Here is a 24,053-nt window from a genome sequence, read left to right as displayed (position 1 = left end):
CATAGTGATATGCAGCATGGAAACAGGTCCTTCAATCCACTGTCTGTGCCAACCACCAAGGAGCTATCTTATACCACACCTGCCGAGTCCCATTTCATTCTCCCAATATTCGCATCAGGTTTTCCCAGATTCTACCATTCACCCACACACTTGGGACAATTTACAGTTAATATACCAGCATTAACCTTTGGGAGAGCCGGACAGTTGGACAGAGAACATGCAAACTCCAAGCAGACAACATCGGAGGTCAGGATTGACCCTGAGTTGCAGATCTATGAGGCAACAGCTCTCCTCTACTAGCTACACTACTGTGGTGCAGAAATTTATTCCTCTACATGAGCTTTATATTCTTGTGCTAAATACTGTGCTGTTCATAGGAAAGGACTTCCATATTTCATTTTTTTTTTCCACAATATAGGAAGCCACTCAGCCAACGCTGGCTCTCAGTGCAATCTCATCAGTCCCAATTCCCAACACTTCCCTGCAGCCCATTCTCCCTCACGTGTCCACCAACCCAACCCTAATTCTCCGAGCTGGTGACCAATTAACCAGCCAACCAGCACACCTTTGGAATGTGGGAGGAAACTAGAGTACCTGGAAGAAACCTGTGAGGTTACAGAGTGAATGTGCAAACTCCATGCTGACAGCACTGGAGGTCAGGACTGAATACAGGAGGATGGAGGCAGCAGTCGTACCATGGTGCCACCAGAGGTCTATTCCTGCAGCCGAGCTAAATACTTTTGATAGTTCACCTCAGAGTTCTTACAGACAACACATCACAAGACATTTTCTACATCTCTACCAGAGATTCAGTCAGTGAATTGGCTATTTCGGTATACCGCTGACGATATGTCCATTGAAATTAGGATCATATCAAAGCAGAGGCTGCAGGTGCTGGAATCTGGAGCAAGAAACAGAATGCTGGATGTGTTGGGGAGTAGTCTGAAGTTATAATGAATATATCAAACAAGAACCAGGCTTCAGTTCTTATTGTAAATATAAGTAAGTTCAGGAAGTTTGCAATTAGCCTTCAGTATTTTTTTGTAAATTGCAAGCAGTAAATTGATGGTAAAAGCACAGGCTAAGAGATTGCATATGCAAAAGCCAAACACTAAGACAATGGGGTTGTGTTAATTGGCTTGCATCAAACCAGGCAAAATGGATAAGATATTTGCACCATTGTGACTTGAGTGCAAGCTGACAGACCAGATGGATGTTCTCACTTAGCATATCAAACATGGTGACAGATATAGGTAATCAATAGTTTTAAGGTACTTACCATGTTTGTGTATTCAACAGCCCCGACAACATTAATTTTGGGTGTCTGGCTCTTTATTGTCAAAAGGTTTTAGAATACTTGTGTTAATTAGTTTCTTCCAAATGAATTTGGGCCTTCAGAGGTGTCTTATCAACCACAATTTGCTTCTACTATGTATCTCAAAGGAACCATTTGTAAACCCAAACTATTGATGTAAACAATGTAATTGTAACTAATGAAACTGTATTGAATCACCTGCTGTTACCTTTGATCTTAAGGCTATAAAAATGTGATGTACCATTGGGCTTGGGAGCCTCCAACGAGAGCGTGTCTCTCCGGTGAATTTGATCACAGTCACAAAAGGAAGCAGTCAGCAGGTCATCTGAGGGGTCTTGAACGAAAATGCCAGCTGTCCATTTTGTTCCATACATGCTGCCTTGCCTGCTGAGGATCCTTCAGCATCTTGTTTGTTGCTGTAGCACATCAAAGCATTCATTCTAATCTCGGAACTGACTGAGGCTCAGTCAAATGTGACATGTATTGGCATTGAAATTAAAATTTACCTTTCGCGTGTCAGAATGGGACTGAAGTCCATTTCTCCATTCCACCACCCAAACACAAAGAATATAACACAGGCAGAAACCCTACTCGGTTCTCTGATTGTTGGCTTCCCTTACAGCTCTGCGTAGCAGATTGCTGACGATCAGTGTAAGTGGCCTATTGACCTGGAGCTAAGAAGCAGCAATGAACACACTTGTGAAAACCTTTCTGCTTACCCATGTCCGAAAGGAGAGACGAAGTAAAGGCAGCAGTGAACTCGATTGTCTACAATGTTTTTCCTGTTCAGCCCACTCTCATCTCGGAAGTATTGCTCAAACTGTTGGTCCAGGTAATCTGCAACTGGTTTCCAGCTGGGAAGGAATGCAAACAAGCTGAATCACACTTACATTGGACAACCTCACTGAAATAGTGTTGGTAATGAGGGAGGGGATGGAAAACACAATTCTCTGTGCTAGCGAAGAAGTAACGTCAACAGCCATGTGGTTTTGGAAATGCCTCCAGTGTCAGTATTTTATTGCAGAAGGGGAATAAAGGAGAAGATGTTGATTGTACTGCACCACGGACATCGAAGGTCATTGGCTGTCAGTCATGTGACACAGCATTGGGAGTAACTCGGGGAAAGTTGGAAGCACCAACAGTCGTGTACCAAATTAAGAGGTAATGACCAGGAAGGGCTGGTAATTTTAAGTTAACTTCTACAAAGAGCAAAGGGACACAGCGGTAACAAGAATGTGAATGTGAACTAAGCTGTAACCTAGCAAGTGAAAGCAAGTTCAATAACGTTGATATTAATCTATCATTGGGTGAATCACATCATTTGGCTAGAGAGGAGGATAATAATAATAATAATAATAATAATGCCCGAAACAGAAAGCAACTGAGTTAATAACTCAGCAAATGTTTTTTTTTCTCTCTCTGAAGGTTTATTCACATTCAAGGGGATAAACAGGTTTTAATTTCCAGCATCATAATGCCTAACACACTCAACCTGGTTTTCCAGTTTGCCTCTGCCCTCTGAAAGTTACAGAAATTTGTAAGACTATGCCCTCCCCACCCTCAGCATCCCAGCCTACTGTGCTTGATGCAGGTTCTGTAAACGACTACTTCATCCCTCTTCACCAACAAGAATTTTGGCTTCACTATTCTCGGCAGAAATAAAAAGAATCCAGTCTTCTCGCACTTAGATTTCTCTAGTTTTCTGATGGTAACTGCCTTCAGTTTCCATATATCACTAGAAATTCTCAAGTACTGACATCTGGCCCTGGGTTTATGATCCAGGCAGAGGACTTTTTTTTTTAAAAATAAGGCCTTTCAAATCAGAAGAGGGGAAAGTGTGACAGAGACAAATCACTTCTTCAACAGAATGGTTCAAAGTAGTTATAGAATTTGTGATTATTTGTTTCCCACATCACCTGGCTGCAAAATCATTACACATTTACTGCATGCACTGATCCTTGCTAGGACACAATTCTACAGGTGACAATAGTTTTCCAAAGGCTCTATATATCCATCTGGCTTCGTGGTATCCTAACATGTTACACCAATATGGAAGGCATCATAATAAAGACCGATTTGGTTCTCAACAAATGCCTATTTGTATACACTTTGCTCAGAAGCATTGGCTATACATTTCCCTCTTTAACCAAGGTTGCTAAGGCCATGCACAATTCCCTTATACTTAACCCAGACGATGACAACTAACCCAGTACGGTCCAAGAACAGAAACCAGACCTTCTATTTCATGCAGTCAGAACTCAAATCACTGTAACCCATTTAACATGAATATTTAATTTAAGCTTCCATCTTGAGCAGTGAGTTTCACATACCATTCCTGGTTATTGACCGCGTCACCAAACCCTGGCGTGTCCACAATTGTGAGTCGGAGCCTGATCCCTTTTTCCTCAATCTCCACCGAATGTTTGGTGATCTCAACTGTCTGGGTGATCCTCTCTGGACAACATTGAAGGCCGAGTTAGTGCAGCAGGTGAATAATTAAATCCAATGAGAAGACTCTTTAGACCTTTGACCTTTTGGTAGCCCTTTGACCCTCGTTACATTTGAAATTGTCACGAAACCCTTTATTGGTTGTATTTAAAGGGTCCTCTTTCAATTGCTTGACAGTTCCATAGAGTGGATCAGCATGGATTTATGAAGGGGAAATCATGCTTGGCTAATCTTCTGGAATTTTTTGAGGATGTAACTATGAAAATGGACAAGGGAGAGCCAGTGGATGTGGTGTACCTGGACTTTCAGAAAGCCTTTGATAAGGCACCACACAGGAGATTAGTGGGCAAAATTAGAGCACATGATATTGGGGGTAGGGTACTGACATGAATAGAAAATTGGTTGGCAGACAGGAAACAAAGAGTAGGGATTAACTGGTCCCTTTCAGGATGGCAGGCGGTGAATAGTGGGGTACTGCAAGGCTCAGTGCTGGGACTGCAGCTATTTACAATATACATTAATGATTTAGATGAAGGGATTAAAAGTAACATTAGCAAATTTGCAGATGACACAAAGCTGGGTGGCAGTGTGAAATGTGCGGAGGAGGATGTGATAATGCAGGATGACTTGGACAGGTTGGGTGAGTGGGCAGATGCATGGTAGATGCAGATTAATGTGGATAAATGTGAGGTTATCCACTTTGGTGGCAAGAACAGGAAGGCAGATTACTACTTGAATGGTATCAAGTTAGGAAAAGGGGAAGTACAACGAGAATTAGGTGTCCTTGTTCATCAGTCACTGAAAGTAAGCATGCAGGTACAGCAGGCAGTGAAGAAAGCTAATGGCACGTTGGCCTTCATAACAAGGGGAGTTGAGTATAGGAGCAAAGAGGTCCTTCTGAGGTTGTACAGGGCCCTGGTGAGATCACACCTGGAGTATTGTGTACAGTTTTGGTCTCCAAATTTGAGGAAGAACATTCTTGCTATAGAGGGAGTGCAGCGGAGGTTCACGATGTTAATTCCCAGGATGGCGGGACTGTCATATGTTGAAAGATTGGAGCCACTGGGCTTGTATACACTGGAATTTAGAAAGGTGAGAGGGGATCTGATTGAAACATATAAGATTATTAAGGGATTGGACACGCTAGCGGCAGGAAACATGTTCCCGATGTTGGGGAAGTCCAGAACCAGAGGCCACAATTTGAGAATAAGAGGTGGGCCATTTAGAACAGAGTTGAGGAAAAACTTTTTCATCCAGAGAGTTGTGGATGTGTGGAATGCTCTGCCTCAGAAGGCAATGGAGGCCAATTCTCTGGATGCTTTCAAGAAAGAGTTAGATATAGCTTTTAATGATAGCAGAATCAAGGGATATGGGGAGAAGGCAGGAACGGGGTACTGATTGTGGATGATCAGCCATGATCACAGTGAATGGTGGTGCTGGCTCGAAGGGCTGAATGACCTACTCCTGCACCTAATGTCTATTGTCTTCTGAATTTCTTTAGTCAGAGGGTGGTGAATCTGTGGAATCCATTGCCATAAACAGCTATGGAGGCAATGTCATTTGGTATAGTTAAAGAGGTGGTTGATAGGTAATTGATTAGTAATGGCACCAAGGTCACAGGGAGAATGGGGTTGAGGGAGATAATAAATCCACTGATATGGAACGGTGAAGTAGACTTGATGGGCTGAATACCCTAATCCTGCTGCTGTGTTTTATGTCTATATCTAGGAGTTTGATTGAGAAAGAACAGATGTCTACAACATTTCCAGTTTCTACACTTCATTGGAAATTATTGGAGAAATTTCAAAGGAACATGATTAATGTTCACTTGGAAAGGTAGGGAATGAGTAGGAGCCAGCTCAGCAGGCAGAGTCCTGTCTTTTACACATGATTGAGTTTTTTGAGGAGGGAACTAAGAAAATTAATTAAGGCAGGGTGGGATATGTGGTTTACATAACTTTAGCAAAGCCTTTGACAAGGTCTGCATGATGAGATAGTGAAGGCGGCAAGTATATGGGATCCAAGGTGCGTTGTAAACGTGGGCCCATATTTGGCTTAGTGAGAGGAGGCAAAGGACAGAGGTTAAGGGGTGTTTTTCTGACTGGCAGTCTGTAATCAGTGATATACCACAAAGACTGGTGTCGGGATCTTTGCTGTTTGTCAATTGCATTTATAATGACTTGGATGAGGACGTCGATAGCCTAATTAGTGTGTTTGCGGTTAACATGAACACTGGTGGAGCTGTAGGAGGTTGTCTAAGGATACAGAGAGATATGGAGTACTGTGCAAAAGTCTTAGGCACCCTCCATTTATTTATATAAATTTTGTTTTAGATGCTTATTTTTTGTCTTCTGCATTAGTGTGTCAGTAGAAAAGAGCAAATTTTAGATTTCCAAACATTCATTTTCCAAAACATTAAATGCTACAGAGAATTTTTTTGTATTTCATTGAAGATAGTAACACATTAAGTAATAGACCACTTTTCAAATAAAAGCTGATCAACCATCAATGACATAACGAGTTAAGTCAACTAACCTGATAACTGAAGCAGAAATGGGCGTAGGAGGAATCAAACTGGGCAAAGGAAAACCAAACAAAAAGTTGAGGGTGTGGCAGATGTGACAGTTCAACTTTCAAATCATCAATTCTTACACCATGGCAGAGTGAGCAAGGCAACAAGACACAAGGTGGTCATCCTATACCAGTAAGGTCTCCCAAGCAGAAATTCTGCAGCAGATGTGAGTTTCAAGATGTGCTACCCAAGCTCTTCCGAAGAAGTACAAAGAAACCGGCAAGGCTGAGGACCAGAAATGCAGTGGTCAGCCACAGAAACTGTGTGCAACACACGAGAGATACATCAAAATGATTTTTCTTCTAGATCAGAAGAATCCAATACTATTATCAGCTCTGAACTCACAAAAAACACTGGAACCCAGTAGTAGTGTTTTTTTGATATTTAAAAACTTTTCATTTTATTATTTTTGAAAACATCCTCACTTTACAGATTTTTTTTAACATATGCCTAAGACTTTTGCACAGTACTGTAGATCAGCTAGAAAGTTAGGCAGAATGGTGGCAGATAGAATTTAATCCTGACAAGTGTGAGATAATGCATTTGGGAATGTTTAATACTGATAGGCTATACACAGTCAACAGCACGGACCTTAGGAGTAATGAAATAGAGAGAGACATTGGAATGCAACTTCAAATTGCCTTGAACATAGTGACAAAAGAGGTTGGGGTAATGAAGACCACATTTGGCATATTACTCTTCATAGGCTGAGGCAGCTGTACAAAACATTAGTTAGGATACACTTAGAGCATTGTGCACAGTTCTAGTCATTACACTACAGGAAAGATATAGCATTAGAGAAAATTTCAGAAGAGAGTCGTCAGGATGTTGCCTGAAATGGAGGGCTTTGGTTACAAGAGGGAATTAGATAAACTGGGTTTGTATAAGGTTTGGGGTGGTACAAATGGTTTACCATGATGTCTAACACCAACCTTCTGTGTTGAGGAAATCCTTCTCCTTGTACAAGTCTGTTAGGAAAAGGCTATTGACCAGGGTTGATTTCCCAAGGCCCGATTCTCCTGCAAGGACATCACAACATAAGTAGACCAGACTGATTCACGTTCAGGACCAATCATACATTTGGAAACTGGTATGTTCATTATACACTTGACTTCTGTTTGGCTTGAAATAAAGTTACTAAATTCCATGCCTTTATGGGAAGAATTCTCTCTTCTCTGCTTGCCCATTCCTATAAAATGGGCCAGTGCCCAAAACCAGTACTAATTCTCTCTCAATTCTCAGTCTTGAAGAAGGGTCTCGGCCCGAAAAGTCCAGTGTTTACTCTTTTCCACAGATGCTGCCTGACCTGCAGAGTTCCTCCAGCATTTTGTGTGAGTTGCCAGTTCAACATGGCTCTCGGATCTCAGCTAATGCCCAGAGGTTACAGCGTGCAACAAGCGTTGGGAATTTTACTGGCAGGGGATTGTTAAGTAAGCGGCCTCATTCTAAAATTTAATTTAGATCTGTATTTAGATTTTAAACTTTGAAATCTAATATCCTTTATAGTTCAGTCAAAATCAAACAAGCTGCGTGGCAGTGAGGGTTAACTTGTAAATCATCAGTTGTAACCTGTTACCCTAATAGGCAGTAATTACTGTCAGCAAAGGCTGATTCTGTAAATGGGTAATTTGCATTGATTTAAGGATGTACTGAAGTATTTAGGTTTTGTTCATACAAGCTGTCATTTACACAGGAGTGCAGTGCAGAGAGACAAAGACAGGGATTTGGTCAGCATGGACATTCGGGCCAAAATAGAACAGATGCATTACTTAGTGTCTTCAATATTCATAATGATTTATTTTTATCTTCAACCAGGAGATATTTACATTTTGTCCTGTGCAAAATGCATGCTAATGTTTTTCTTACAACTTACAGGAAAATAAAAATAGATACAATCAATATAGATTATTTAATAGATTCGGATGGCAAGGCAGTTAATGTGGGAGCATTCACAGTAATCATGGCCCATTTATGTGATTCATCAGTGTTACTAGGGCCTGTTCGTCACAGGGATTTTCATACATCATAACTTTTTACTCAGAGAGTGGTGAATGCCTGAATGCAGTGCCTGGTGTGGTGGTAGAGACAAATACATTAGAGGCTTTTAAGAGAGATTTGGATAGGCACATGGATGTATGGAAGATGGAGGGATATGAACATTGTGAAGTTAGGAGGAATTGGTGCTTGGATGCTTTTGGTTTGCTCTTTAGCTGGTTCAGTACAACACTGTGGGCCGAATGGCCTGTTCCTGTGCTGTACACTTCTACAAAGTTGGTGCCTGTATCACTAGCAGTGACTAGCGGGGTACCGCAAGGCTCAGTGCTAGGACCCCAGTTGTTTACAATATATATTAATGACTTAGACGAGGGAATTAGATGCAGCATCTCCAAGTTTGCGGATGACACGAAGCTGGGCGGCAGTGTTAGCTGTGAGGAGGATGCTAAGAGGTGACTTGGATAGGTTAGGTAAGTGGGCAAATTCATGGCAGATGCAATTTAATGTGGATAAATGTGAGGTTATCCACTTTGGTGGCAAGACCAGGAAAACAGATTATTATCTGAATGGCGGCCGATTAGGAAAAGGGGAGGTGCAACGAGACCTGGGTGTCATTATACACCAGTCATTGAAAGTGGGCATGCAGGTACAGCAGGCAGTGAAAAAGGCAATGATATGCTGACATTCGTAGCAAGAGGATTCGAGTACAGGAGCAGGGAGGTACTACTACAGTTGTACAAGGCCTTGGTGAGACCACAACTGGAGTATTGTGTGCAGTTTTGGTCCCCTAATCTGAGGAAAGACATTCTTGCCATAGAGGGGGTACAAAGGAGGTTCACCAGATTGATTCCTGGGATGGCAGGACTTTCATATGATGAAAGACTGGATCGACTAGGCTTATACTCTCTGGAAATTTAGAAGATTGAGGGGGGATCCGATTGAAACATATAAAATTCTAAAGGGATTGGACAGGCTAGATGCAGGAAGATTGTTCCCGTTGTTGGGGAAGTCCAGAACGAGGGGTCACAGTTTGAGTGTAAAGGGGAAGCCTTTTAGGACTGAGATGAGGAAAAACTTCTTCACACAGAGAGTGGTGAATCTGTGGAATTCTCTGCCACAGGAAACAGTTGAGGCCAGTTCATTGGCTGTGTTTAAGAGGGAGTTAGATAAGGCCCTCGTGGCTAAAGGGATCAGGGGGTATGGAGAGAAGGCAAGTATAGGGTTCTGAGTTGGATGATCAGCCATGATCGTACTGAATGGCGGTGCAGGCTCGAAGGGCCGAATGGCCTGCTCCTGCACCTATTTTCTGTGTTTCTATAAGGAACTTTGGTTCAGGCATGTTGAGCTGGAGTCAGAGTTGCAAATGTGATGATACATCAAGGGACGGGACAGGTGCCATGCAGCGCACAGTTCCATCAAGAAGCTAAGAAAGATTTTTACTCCTCATCTACGTGAAGGAAGCAAGAAATAAAGTCAATTCAATTCAGTCCATTTAGCCGGCGATCAGCAACTGTGGAGCAACAGGAATGGGGGCCAAGGAGGTGCTGAAGACAGAGCTGCAGCCTTTGACCTTGTCCAAAAGATACAAAATACCTCCTGCCTATACACATGTGGACAAGGGAGAGGGGATAGGGAAACACTGACCCCAGCATTTTGGTCCAGGAGGACAGAAGGTGGTGATAGGGGATATATTGTTGCAGAAATCTGTTCTATGCAGATCAGGACTTTGTATACAGGTCAAGTTTATTCAGGAACTACTTACATAAAATGGGTTTATTTCAAATCTATTATTATGCAGATCATTCAACCAGGGCTTAATACCATTAAGGTATGCTTAGGACCTGGCCAGTGTTGCATTCATTCAGACCTGATTTATCACCCTATTTACATAGGCTCTATTTCTTTATGTCCTAGAATAAAGGACAGGGGTTATTAAAGTCAGTCTGCAATTACATCATCTGCAAAGGCCAAACACGAGACAGAGAACATACTCCAACAGTAACAAACTATTTTACCTGCCACCAGCAGCGTGAAATCAAACCCTTTCTTGACAGACTTGCGATGAACCTGGCTGGGTAGTGTTGCAAAGCCGACGTACTCTTTTTCCTGGTCCTGTGGAAATGAGTAGGGAGACTGTGCTCACCAATTCACACGTTAAAAATCGGTCAAATCCTACAGGTGCTGCCTGCTTCCACTCCTCCTTAAGCTGCTGACATAAACTTAAGGAATTTTACACGTAGATGAAACCATAACTGATGTTCACGCATACACAGGGATTGAGGCATAGAGAAAGATTAAGCAAAGGTATTATTGCATGTTTACATGAATAATGTGAAGGAGGGAGATAATCCCATTAGAGATGCTTAAGTAGTCAAATACAATTGCTAATAGTTACAATGCAGCAGTATCCTATAATATCATTTCAAAAACTCCACGTACCTAATGAGTTTAGGTATAGGACTAAGGATATAATTTTTCACGGCAATCTTCCACATTTCAGTGTAGGCTTACATACAAGTGAAAGAAGACAAAACAAATGTGATGATGCATCAAGGGACGGGGCAGGTGCCATGGAGCACACAGTTCCATCAAGAAGCTAACAAAGATTTTTACTCCTCATGTATGTGAAGGATGCAAGAAAAAAAGTCAAATTTAATTCAATCTATTCAGCCAGTGATCAGCAACTGTGGACAGGGGCAGCCACACGCTCCACCATTCAGTAAAATTGTGGCTGTTCTGATTTTTGTTTGGCCTGACCTTGCAAACTTTGAATCCTACACAGCCCAAAGCCATGACTCTACCTTGCATGACTTCTGGGGTAGCGATTCCCAAAGATTCACAGCATTCGGAGTAGAAATCCTTCCACCTTCGTGTCACTCTGCCACACAGCTCTACGGCCCCCACCCTCTCAACCTCCTCCAAAGATGACGCTCCCATTCCCACCACAGGAATCAACCTACTGAAGTGCTCAATACGGAGACTAAAATGATAACGTCTCATCAAAACCTTGTAGAGTCATAGTGAGATTTCTTCATTATTGTGCTGTATCCTCCATTGTAACTAGGGTTGCCAACTTTCTCACTCCCAAATAAGGGACAAAAGTAGCAGTCAAATACGGGACACTTGTGTTTACCCTGAGAAAGACCACCATGAACATGAAGTCTTGCGCGGGCATCTGTGTGCGCATGCGTGACGTGCCAATTTTTTTCTACAAATCGGTTTTGGCTTAATCTTTCCGATTCTGTTCAGTGAAACTACACTGTACGTACATTATTTCTACTTTATATAGGCTGTGTATTTATCATATCATTCCTGCTTTTACTATATGTTAGTGTTATTTTAGGTTTTATGTGTTATTTGGTATGATTTGGTAGGTTATTTTTTGGGTCTGGGAATGCTCAAAAATTTTTCCCATATAAATTAATGGTAATTGCTTCTTCGCTTTACACCATTTCGGCTTACGAACGGTTTCATAGGAACGGTCTACCTTAGCGGGGGAATACGGACAAGGGCGGTCCCATATGGGCAAACCAATTTAGCCCAATATACGGGATGTCCCAGCTAATACGGGATAGTTGGCAACCCTAATTGGAATAAAACACTTTCTTTCCTAATAGGTTGCTGCACCTGCACCAATTAATGACAACTTAGGACCAAAAGACAGACCAGGTAAACTGAAACTGGGTTCATAGTTCCTAACAAGGACTTTGCAGATTGTAGCTATTTGGTTCCTATGTCATGTGTTATACAGCAGCAGGATCTTTATCATATGCAATAGGTTTAGTTTTATTATTCTGCTCAAGACAGTGAGCTATAGTAGAGTTGAAAGGTGCACCAGGGCAAGATGTTTTCCATTCCTCACAACAGCTCTGCATACAGTATTCCAGCTAATGCCTTTGCAACACAGGAACTGAGCTACATTCATCAAAGTTGTCTGCATGGTTCTGCTGGAGTATATAAAGTACAGGAACGGCCATCATTCTGGGCAGAATCACATCTCGGGTACTGAAGATAAAAGGTCAGTACCGAATCCCTATGTGCCCACACACCTCCTCCCTCGCCGCTATTCACGGTCCCAGGCAGTTCTTCCCGGTGAGGCAACACTCCACCTGTGAATCTGCTGGCCTGTCTATTGGTTAGCGCTCCCGATGCAGCCTTGCCTATATTGGTGAGACCCATCATAAATGGGGGAACTGCTCCGTCAAGCACCAACACCCCCATCCAGCACAGGGAGGGGTCCCCAGTGGTCAAACATTTCAATTCCCATTCCCATGTGTTGGAACATGGCCTCTCCTGGGCCAAGACGAAGCCACTCTCAGGGTAGAGGAATAGCACCTTATATTCTGTCTGTGTGGTCTCCAACCGGATGGCATGAATATCAATTTCTCCTTCTGGTAAACAAATTCCACCCCCCACCCATTCCCCACTCTGACCTTTCACCTGCCTATTCCTCCCCCCGGTCCTCTCCTCCTTCCCCTTCTCCTGTGGTTCACTCTCCTCTTCTATCAGGTTTCCTCTTCTTCAGCCCTTGACCTATCCCACCCACCGGGCTTCACCCATCACCTTCCAGCTAGTCTCCTTCCCCCCACCCCCAACTTTTTTTATTCTGGCATCCTCCCCCTTCCTTCTCAGTCCTGAAGAAGGGGCTCAGCCCAAAACGTCGACTATTCATTTCCATGACTTGCTGAGTTCCTCCAGCATTTTGTGAGTGTGTTGCTTTGAATTTCCAGCATCTGCGGAATCTCTCGTGTTTAGAACATTTAATCCAGCCGACTATTATCAAGAAGATAATCTTGTTTTCTGCTCATGTTTCAAAGAAGGCTGCTTCTCAAATTAATACTGATTACTAATCTATCTATTTTCAAGCTTCAGGTAAACTGAAAATTAACAAACAAATCATTACAGTATACATAATTCTGTTTTCAAAAACTAAAACCAGCACTGAAAGTGGTAAAAAAAATCACTATTAAATGATAATGACATTTCAACTGAACAATTAAATTTACAGTTATACCAGATATGCAGTACTTATTTATAATTAATGTAATAAGTATGCACTTAATACTTATTATTCAGCATCATGATGAAATGAGCTCATGCACTATTTTGTAATTAGGTACAGCAACCATTTTCTTTATAGGAAAACTATGTATTACATTAAAATTATCTTCAGAGTCTCAACATGATTTAGCAAGAGAAGTCGATTTTCCAACCACTTAAATGGGAAAAGATTTGGATGCAAAGATAAGGAGGTGTCAGGAGATGGGGAAAGTAAGGAGCAAACAGAAGGTCAAAGGGGAGCAAAGGAGAAATTCTAGATTAGGGTGGAGGCGTATCAGGAACAAGGGCAGGCTGTTAATCTTGGATCAAAGGATTCAGGGAGAAAACTATGAAGACTGGGTGGGGTTGGGAAGTACAAACAGGAAGATACGATGTACTACAGAGGACTGAAGATCACCATGATAGGTCAGTCAGACTGTCACTATAGGTAAAAAGTTAAACTAGGGACCTTCCTTAAAATCAGTCCACATCTTCAATTCCTGGGTACTAATCCAGGAAAAGGTGGCCCATAAAGCCACACGTAATCATGGCTGTGTCATCAGTGTGAACACATCACATAGCCTCTGTGCATGTGCACATCATACTCAAAGGGTCTTGATTCTGGAGACACACACACACACACACACACACACACACACAGCCATCATGTTTAGTGATAGTATAATAGATAAAATTCACTTTATGTAAGCAGTTAATACCATTTGAACTCAAAAGAAAAGTGTAGGCAAGGCATTTATCAATGTATAACAATAGTGCTTTATCATCAAAGTATGTTATCACATCTTAGTGGTTTCACTTTGAACACCCACTCTTTATGCCTGTAAACGCCAAGCCTTTGTGTCAATGATGTCTCAATTTGTGCCAAGAAACTAGATTCACCCCATTTAGTGTATTAGGCATAGACGGATGTAATTTTGGTCCCACTCGAAAAAAAATCATGAAACTGGGGTAAGTGATGGTATGGGTTTTCAATAGGATCAGCCCAAATTAAAGTCATCCTTCAACACCACTCAGCGCAGACTGACAGCAGCAACATACAATGGCTGCCAAAGCTGTAAACTTCTGTATTTACAAAACACGGCATTGCAGTGTTTGTGGTTGAGATGCTCAAGTGGAAGGAGACCCTTGCGTCCTCTCTTACAGGTGAACCACAAGAGTCAGCACAAGAAGAACTCAGCAGCAGACAGCTTCAGTTATCAACTAAGATTGAAAATCCCCCACAACCCAGCAAACGCAGAAGGAATTTTATGGCCTCTCACGGCACGTTGTGGAGAGCTGCAGACCAGGAGAACACTGCAACGTTCTACATTTCCCCAGAGAGAGCCACATTATCCGTGCCTCACACCCACATTCTCCCACCACACATCCCGACCCTCACCCCATCACTGCCATTCTACAATCCCCAGCCTGAGAGAAAGCCTAGAATGTGCAATAGTGAAAATGCTTTATTTGATGTCCTTAACTTCAGTTAAAACGGAGGGAGGTCACCTAGGATGGGAGGGGAGAGACTAGAGTACACCAGCTCACCAGATCAAAGAAAACAATTCCACCCCTCAAGGGCAGAGGAGTCAATGGAGCTCAAACTGCTTCATTGATCGAGTCTGTATGGAAGCTGCCAGGAAGACTCACTAACAATATTTCATTGTGATTGCCACAGCAGACAGAGTTATTCCTAAAAGGAGTTTGAAATGCAGATTGTTTTTCTTTTCTCGCCCGTCCGGCAGGGTATGAATTACAGACCATCTCCTCGCTAAATATGCAGCTGGTTGTGGGTCATCCAAGAACTTGGTGATGAATGTTGTGTTCCCCATCAGCAGCCATAACAGATTAGCATGTTCAACCTCAGGGAGACTGAGCAGCCAGGAATCCTCCTGGCCAGCATTGCCTAGAAGGATGGATCCATGTTGGGGTGGTGAAAATAAGGACCATTCTCCACCTGAATATGAACCAACAGGCAGTCTGCCACGCTTGCTCAGTGCCACAGAAGGTCCGCTAAAAATGGCAATGGTAACTGGCGACTTTGCACGTGCTCTCCTGAGCAAACTGCCCTCTCCACTATCCTATACCCAAGAAACCCTTCTAAACCTCCAAGTGTGGGAAAAGAGCTGGGCTGATGGTCAGATTGAAGCTGAGAGGCTTCAGGGACCCTATGCCCATCATCCTACTTGCTAATATGCAAGCCATAGAGAACAAGGTGGATGATCTTAAAGGGAGACTCACCTACTGCAGGGAGATGCAGAACTGCTCTGTATTCTGTTTCACCGAGACCTGGCTCTCCCCGCCACCCCCGACTGTGCCATCCAAGTGGAGGGATTTTCAATCCATCGGATGGACTGCACGGCGTCTTTGGGCAAGACGAGGGGAGGTGGTGTCTGCCTACTGACCAACACTGCGTGGTGCTCAGACACAGTGGCACTGATAAGCTCCTGCAGCCCGGACCTGGAACACCTGTCGGTGAAGTGTCGTCCCTACTATCTGCCACGGGAATTCACCTCGGTCATACTGACAGCAGTCTACATTCCCCCCCAGGCGGACGTGGAGTGTGCTCTGAACATAATGTATGCCAACATCAGTGAACTTGAGACCAGGTATCCGGAGGCTTTGCTCATTACAGCCAGGGAATTTAAGCAGGCCAACCTCAGAAAGGTGCTGCCAAATTTATACTAACATGTCTCCTGCCCCACTAGAGGCCCGAATATACTTGACCACTGCTACACAGCAGTCAAGGATGCCTACCATTCCATCCCACGACCTCACTTCAGAAAATCGGACCATCAGGCCGTACTCCTCCTCCCGGCTTACAAACAGAAACTGAAGCGGGAGGTCACGGTGTCAAAAGTAGTGTCGCGTCAGACAGAGGAGGTCCTCTGTGACTGCTTTGAATCAGTGGATTGGTTAGTATTCAAGGACTCGGCAGCTAACCTCAATGAGTATGCCTCAGCTGTCACAGACTTTATTTGGAAGTGCACGGAGGACTGTGTGTCTTGCAAGACGATCCGGGTATTCCCTAACCGGAAACCTTGGATGAATTATGAGGTCAAGTCTCTTTTAAAGGCTAGAGCTGCGGCTTTTAGGTTTGGGAATACCAGTCGCTACACGGAATCCAGACGTGAACTCCGGAAAGCCATTAAGGGCACCAAGAGGCAATATCGAGACAAGTTGGAAGCCCAGGCTAACCAAAGGGATGCCAGTAGACTATGGCAGGGTCTAAATCAGATCACTGGGCGCAAAGAAAATGCTGGGAATATCAATAACTGTGGCGCTTCTCTTCCTGATGAACTTAACATATTCTACGCAAGATTCGAACAGAAGAGGAGTGTTCCGCTCCTTCCGGATAAACCGGACCTGGTGGCATCCAGATTCATCGTCACCGAGGAGGAGGTTAGAAGGGCCTTCCTGAAGATAAATCCAAGGAAGGTGACGGGCCCAGATGGCGTCCTAGGACGAGTTCTCCAGGCCTGTGCAAGCGAGCTAGCTGGAGTATTTGCTGACATCTCCAACTGCTCCTTGCTTCAGTCTAAGATCCCCTCGTGTTTTAAGAAGGCAACGATAATCCCAGTGCCGAAGAAGAGCAAGGTGGCATACCTGAATGACTATTGACCTGTGGCTCTGACATCAATTGCTATGAAGTGCTTCGAGAGATTGGTTATGGCACATATCAACCACAGCCTACCGGTCAACCTCGACGCTTTGCAATTCGCCTACCGGAGCAACAGGTCAACAGCAGATGCCATCTCTCTGGCCCTACATTCCTCCTTAGAACACCTGGAGAATAAAGACGCATATGTAAGGCTCCTTTTCATTGACTACAGCTCTGCCTTTAATACCATCATTCCAAATAAACTGATTCCTAAGCTCCAGAACCTGGGCCTTAGCACTCAGATCTGCAGCTGGATCTTCAACTTCCTCACAGACAGGACCCAGGCTGTAAAAATAGGGGACAAGCTCTCCTCTACAGTCACTCTGAGCACTGGTGCCCCACAAGGCTGTGTACTCAGCCCCCTGCTGTACTCACTGTACACCCATGATTGTATAGCCAAGTTTCCATTGTGAGGGGATCCAGGAGTGCCCCTATTAACTGTTTGGAGAGAGACATTTATCATTGATGCAACACACATCAAAGTTGCTGGTGAACGCAGCAGGCCAGGCAGCATCTCTAGGAAGAGGTACAGTCAACGTTTCAGGCCGAGAACACACAACTTTGATGTGTGTTGCTTGAATTTCCAGCATTTGCAGAATTCCTGTTGTTTGCGTTTATCATTGATGGTTTGTTTGGAAGGGAGAGAGAGAGAGAGAGACAGACAGACACACACACAGTTATTTACCACCGATATGTTGCTTTTGGAAAAGAGAGAGACAGACGAAGATTAACAGTTGGACTGTCACTTTAAGGCATTGGAAGTAACTTTGGATTTTTACTGAGGTTGGAGTTGGAGACAGCACCGAGCAGCTGGTAAGTTGCTATGGTGACCGAAGGCGGTGGACACTCGATGTCATGATTTTCAGCTGGTTGTTGATATTTCTTCGAGGACAGGTTGCCTGCTTATGCATTTCTTCACAGACAAAGGGACTCTGAGTGACAGGTGATGCTCAGTCTGGTGAGATAAATGGAAGGTCAGATGATACAGACCTCAGGACACATGATCTGGACACTGAATGAGCATTGTTGTGCCTGCAGAGAAAGCAGGAAAATATTCCACACTTACTTTTATATATAATCATTGCTAACCTGTTTGATTTATCTACATTTATATTACTGTATTGCGTAGTTACTAATAAATATCAGTAGTTTATAGCAATACGAGACTCCAAAGTGTTTTCCATCTCTGCTGGTTCTTTATCCCCGTCACGGGGTACGTGACACCATCAAACTCAATATATAAGTTTGCTGATGACACAACAATTGTAGGCCGTATCTCGGGTAATGATGAGTTTGCGTACAGAGAGGAAATTAAGAACCTGGTGGCATGGTGCGAAGACAATAACCTATCCCTTAACGTCAGCAAGACGAAGGAATTGGTTGTTGACTTCAGAAGGAGTAGCGGACCACATGACCCAATTTACATCGGTGGTGTGCAAGTGGAACAGGTCAAAAGCTTTAAGTTCCTCGGGGTCAATATCACAATGACCTGACTTGGTCCAACCAAGCAGAGTCCACTGCCAAGAAGGCCCACCAGCACCTTTACTTCCTGAGAAAACTAAAGAAATTTGGCCTGTCCCCTAAAACCCTCACTAATTTTTATAGATGCACTGTAGAAAGCATTCTTCTAGGGTGCATCACAACCTGGTATGGAAGTTGTCCTGTCCAAGACCAAAACAAGCTGCAGAAGATCGTGAACATGGCGCAGCACATTACACAAACCAATCTTCCGTCCATGGACTCACTTTACACCGCACGCTGTCGGAGCAGTGCTGCCAGGATAATCAAGGACACGACCCACCCAGCCAACACACTTTTTGTCCCTCTTCCCTCCGGGAGAAGGCTCAGGAGCTTGAAGACTTGTACGGCCAGATTTGGGAACAGGTTCTTTCCAACTGTGATAAGACTGCTGAACGGATCCTGACCCGGATCTGGGCTGTACCTTCCAAATATCCGGACCTGCCTCTCGGTTTTTTTGCACTACCTTACTTTCAATTTTTCTATTTTCTATTTATGATATATAATTTAAATATTTACTAATTTTTACTATTTTTAATATTTAATATTTGTAATCCAGGGAGTGGGAAGCGCAGAATCAAATATCGTTGTGATGATTGTACGTTCTAGTATCAATTGTTTGGTGACAATAAAGTATGAAGTATAAAGAACAGGGACTGTACATTTGGCAGAATCACTGTGGAAAACGCCAGGGAATAATATTCTGGTGCCACGTTAACCTGGGGCCACCCTGCAGCATTGCCCAGGAGATGGACTGCACAACCCGGCCATCAGAATGCAGCGCAGATTCTGGGCAAAAACCAGTCAGGAGAGCCGGGTAGTTCAGGGCCGGGACGCAGGGGCAGGTGGGAGCAAGAAAACAAGCAAGTCCCAATAGGACACCAAAAGGTTCCATTGTTCACCGATTAAAGCGACAAGGGAGATTGGAATACCAGCTGCCTGCCTTTTTATCGCTGCTGAGGTTGCTCTACTACGGAGAGGAGAGACTGCCTTTTTAAAAATCGCTGTGGAGAAGGAGAATATTGCCCATGTTTCCTGCGTTTTGGATGTGGGCTTGGACTGTGAACCTTTTTCAGTCTTATGGTGTGTTTTTCACCCAATCCCTCTCATTCTTTTGTGTGTGGGGGTGGGGGATTTGGGTGTCATTGTACCTGTTCCGTTTTCGTTTATTCTTTGTGCAGGGTGGAGGGCTTGTGTGTGTGGGGGGGGGGGGGGTCGAAGACCGTGCTGCCTTTCCCTCCTTTCTTGGCTATCTGGAGAAGAAGAATTTCAGAGCTGTATACTTCGATAATAAATGAACCTTTGAACAAGCTAACCTCCCAAAAGAACAAGAAGTGAGCACTGGCCACACAGGCAGGAATGGCCTCTTTGACATCTCATCCTTGCAAGGAGCCTTAAAAATCATCATCTTCAATCCACAACACGGACAGTGCTCATCAAGAATCACTACGAAAGCCCTGGTGACACATTAGAATCCCTTACATCCTGCCTAACAGGACAGCTGGCTGGTTGTAACGCATCAGTGAATGAATTCCCTGATCCAATTACTAAGATGACTCGCTACAACAGCTCTCCGTAGTTTCCAGCTCACTCTGGCATTACATGAATGAACGCAGGCCCCAGAGAAATTATAAACACCTCCAGCCAGGCTTTTCTGAGGAGGCCCTGGAGATCTGGGACAGAGGACGTCCTTCCTGCATTTATTTACTATTGAAACACAGCATGGTCTGGGCTCTTCAATTCACTTTGTCCAGCAAACCCAACGGGACAATTTGCAATGACTTATTAACCCACCAACCAATAGGTTGTTGGACTGAGGGAGGAAACTTGAGCACCAGGAGGAAGCCCATGTGGAAAGTACAAACTCCTTACAGGCAGTGGCGGGAATTGAACCTGGGTCGCCTGTACTGTAAACTGTTGTGCTAACCACTATGCTACCATGCCACTCTCACTGATGGTCCCCTCCATTTCATTGGTGCAAGAGCACAACTTCCAAAGTAAGGTCCACGTCCACCCCGAGGTTCTTCTCCAATGGGGGAACTTCTATAAAAGGCTGAAGAATACAAAGTTTACATGATGATATCTGACACCTGTATGCTATCTGTTCTATGTGTGCAGAGTAAAAAAAACCTGCTCAAACAGGTGAAATTGTATTAGCCAGAAGTCATCTCTTGAGCGTGAAAGAGTGACAAATATTGCATCTGATTTATATGAAGCAAGCGAAATGTCGTTCCTCTTCCACAGAGATTTCATCAGTATTTTCCCATTGTGCATCATATTATGATCAATTAGTTCAAAGGCCTTGGTGGAACTCATGATTCCACTTGAGTTCCATGTGAGTGTTGTCGTATTTGAGCAAGAGGAGTCCTCGTTGTTGAAGAACTGTTGAGAAACAAGGATTTATTTATCAGAATGTTTTCGTGTGACAGGGATTAAGGATTGTTTAAAGGCCATAAAACAGGTATAAATGGGTAATTTTTGATCTGTAAGGCTATGACTGGTGGGGTGCCCCAGGGAACAGCGGTTCACAATCTACAGCAATCACTGGGGCAGCACCGTGGAGGTGTCGCCTCACAGTGTCAGAAGTCCAGGTTCAAATCCGACCGCAGTTTGTGCATACTCCCTGTAGCCGAGTGGCTTTTCTCAAGGTGATCTGATTTCCTCCTACATCGTATTGACGAGCAGCTTCGTACATTAACTGGCCACCATGTCTGGTATAGGAAGCAGCAGGGACAATGTGGTATCAGTACAGTGCAAAGACATAAAAACCTTTACATTCCAAACAAATAAATAAATGGTGTAAAAAGAATAATGAAGTAATGTTTACTTATTTTAAAATCTGGTCAGGGAAGAACTGACAGGTATACTTATTTTGATCACATTACTACTTGTATCTATAAAACAACTATGTTTATAGAAATATGATTCTTAAATAATGTACATTTTAGAATTATCATTATCTAGAAATTTAACATTTTTCAACATGATTGTATGAGACTGTAAACAATATTACAGCAAGCTACAATAAATACATATGATTCTATTGTATGTGAACATTTCAAATTTCTAGGTATCCGAGTTCTAGATATCAGAGTTCATGGCTATGCACTAATAAAGGAAAAACACACTTAACCAAAACTATATAAAAATTCAAAACAAACCAGCAAATATAAAATAATTTGCACCCAGATTGCTGTGTCCTGGAGATTTGGGCAGGATTTGGATCCATTTATGAACCTAAAAGAGGTTGACAGTTCTATCACAGATTAATTTATTTAATCACAGCCAGAAATTTTAAATTCTTCTAATGTTACCTCAAGTGAATCATATGGGTCCAATTTTCCCCATGGACTCTTTGGCCTGGATGAGGAGTTCTGTGACATCGAATCAACAGCAGGAAGACTATCGGCCTGCTGTACTTTGTATGGTTGTTCCCAGAACTGATCTTTTTCTACATCTGAAGTTCCTGGTGAACTTGAACTCAACTGTTCCAATATTCCCAATCCAGGTTTGATCTCTGCGTTTTCTTGGTACGTTACATTTATTGGAGAATTCTCTTGGATAACACACACAGGGTATTTCTCATTGGTAGACTCTTTCATTATCCATTCTACTTCAGAGTCGTCCGAGTCTTCCTTCAGAAAATGTGCAAGCTATTGAGGAAAATGGATGCAAACATGGTCACATGACCAGAGGTGATGAGAGGAATGCGTATTAGGAAAACAGGGAATAAGGAGAAATGTTAAACAGAACTAAAGTCATAAATAAACAATGAGAAGTGAATGCCAAAAAGCAAATTGTTTTAACCTTAGCCAAAATAACAATATACTATGAATCTTGACTAATGAGTCCCTCAAATAAATATGCTTAAGCATTACATACATAGTTATTTTTAAAGAAGGCCATTCTCAAGTGACCTTAGCCTGTTTGCTGTTCTGTAACACTGAAGCAGGAAAAGTTCTCTTCATCAAGTAAACTTGTTCATAAATGTAAAGTCATAAATCCATGACCCTGAAATCCATTATTACATATTGTGTGTGTGTCTCTTGATGTGAATCAGCTATAATTAACCCAAAAGAGTCACACAAATCACATTTATACCTCTGAAGGTCTAGAGAGATCTCTAAGGGGGCAGGCACAAACAGGATTTAGCATTAATCATTTAAATATTCCCCACATGACTGGGAACCATCACCAGTGGTAAACTATTAACGACCACACAAGTGCACCATGGACATTTCCAGAAAGCTAAGTTAATTGATGTCAGAGAATGACATCAGGTCTTATAAGCGAATTCAGCTGGGGCAAGAAAAATATGGCTTCCTGTTACTAATAGCTAGACTATCGGGATTCAGGAAATGCTGCCATGCGGAAGCAATAACTTATAGACCCCTAAATGAGTGGAAGTTAAGTCCTCATAATTATTAAGAGCCCAATAGGTTGCAGCAATTGGGATAGTGGAGGGGGGACCAGATGGAATCATTCTGGGTAGATGAATTAAAATAGAGCTTACGGATGACAGAAGTCATCCATAATTAATTATGTGATATTGTTAATAAAAGCATATACAGTCAGACGAGGGATGATTGCAGTTACGATACAATATATAATCTAGTTCCCTACCAAAGAACATTGTCTATCACAGTGAACAAGATCATTAATGGATGGGTGACTTGAGCAGAAGCAGAATGGAAAAATAACATTAATTTACTATCAACCATTAATTATGCATATAAATAATCCCTTTAGCTTCATAAAGCTACAAAATAGCTCTGGCTGTGGTCTAAACAACCTTCTCTGTGATAACTTTGGTAGCTGCAACTAACAGTAAAGAGCGATTCTCAGGTTTCATTAGGGGCAGCACAATAGTTCAGCGGTTAGCGTAATGCTTTACAGCACCAGCAATTGGAAGATCAGGGTTAAACGTCCCACCGCTGTCTATAAGGAGTTTTTACATTCTCCCTGTGACCATGTAGATTTTCTTCCACATTCCAAAGGCGTACAGATTAGGATTAGTAAATTGTGGGTGCGCTATGCTGGCGCCGGAACCATGGCGACACTTCTGGGCCGCCCACAGCACATCCTCAGACTGTGTTGGTCGTTGACGCAAATGCTGCATTTCACTCCATGTTTCGATGTACGCGTGACAAATAAAGCTAATCCTTCACTCCAATTATAATCACTATTTAGTTAGAAATTCCAGTTAGGTAAGAGTTGAGGAAAGGTTTCTCAGTTTGTATGTAACACCTGAGAGAGGGAGAGAGACCAAGATCTTGAATAGGTTCAAAATTGTAGCTAGATTTCTAGAATTGGCCTCCCAAAGACAACCATGCTTTTGAGTGAGAGGGGAAACTTCTCTCTTCCCACCGCCACCTGGCAAAAAGGCAGCATTGAGAAACAGATTGACAACTTTGAGATTTTAAAACCTAAAATAATCTAGATTATAAGCATGTCTTTGTGATATGATTGTTCAAAACAAAAACGAACAAGCCAACAAATTTCTT

The 24,053-nt window shown here is 42.9% G+C and overlaps 1 protein-coding gene across 6 annotated transcripts in view; it reads right to left on the bottom strand.

Moving 5' to 3' along the window:
* The window catches only part of LOC140187784 (septin-5-like), a 106,543-nt gene that overhangs the window by 42,727 nt on the left and 39,763 nt on the right, over positions 1 to 24,053 (bottom strand). For all 6 annotated transcript variants that reach the window (XM_072243507.1, XM_072243505.1, XM_072243508.1 and 3 more), the window contains 5 exons: positions 21,864 to 22,202; positions 10,346 to 10,442; positions 7,268 to 7,354; positions 3,646 to 3,769; positions 2,035 to 2,169 (listed from right to left, as the gene is read on the bottom strand). In XM_072243507.1, coding sequence (XP_072099608.1) covers positions 2,035 to 2,169; positions 3,646 to 3,769; positions 7,268 to 7,354; positions 10,346 to 10,442; positions 21,864 to 22,151 — 731 coding nt within the window. In that variant the 5' untranslated portion in view covers positions 22,152 to 22,202. The remainder of the gene's footprint in view (positions 1 to 2,034; positions 2,170 to 3,645; positions 3,770 to 7,267; positions 7,355 to 10,345; positions 10,443 to 21,863; positions 22,203 to 24,053) is intronic.

The sequence above is a fragment of the Mobula birostris genome, chromosome 25 (genome assembly GCF_030028105.1).
Source record: "Mobula birostris isolate sMobBir1 chromosome 25, sMobBir1.hap1, whole genome shotgun sequence".
In the NCBI taxonomy this organism is placed as follows: Eukaryota; Metazoa; Chordata; class Chondrichthyes; order Myliobatiformes; family Myliobatidae; genus Mobula; species Mobula birostris.
This window is presented reverse-complemented; position numbering and strand designations above follow the sequence as displayed.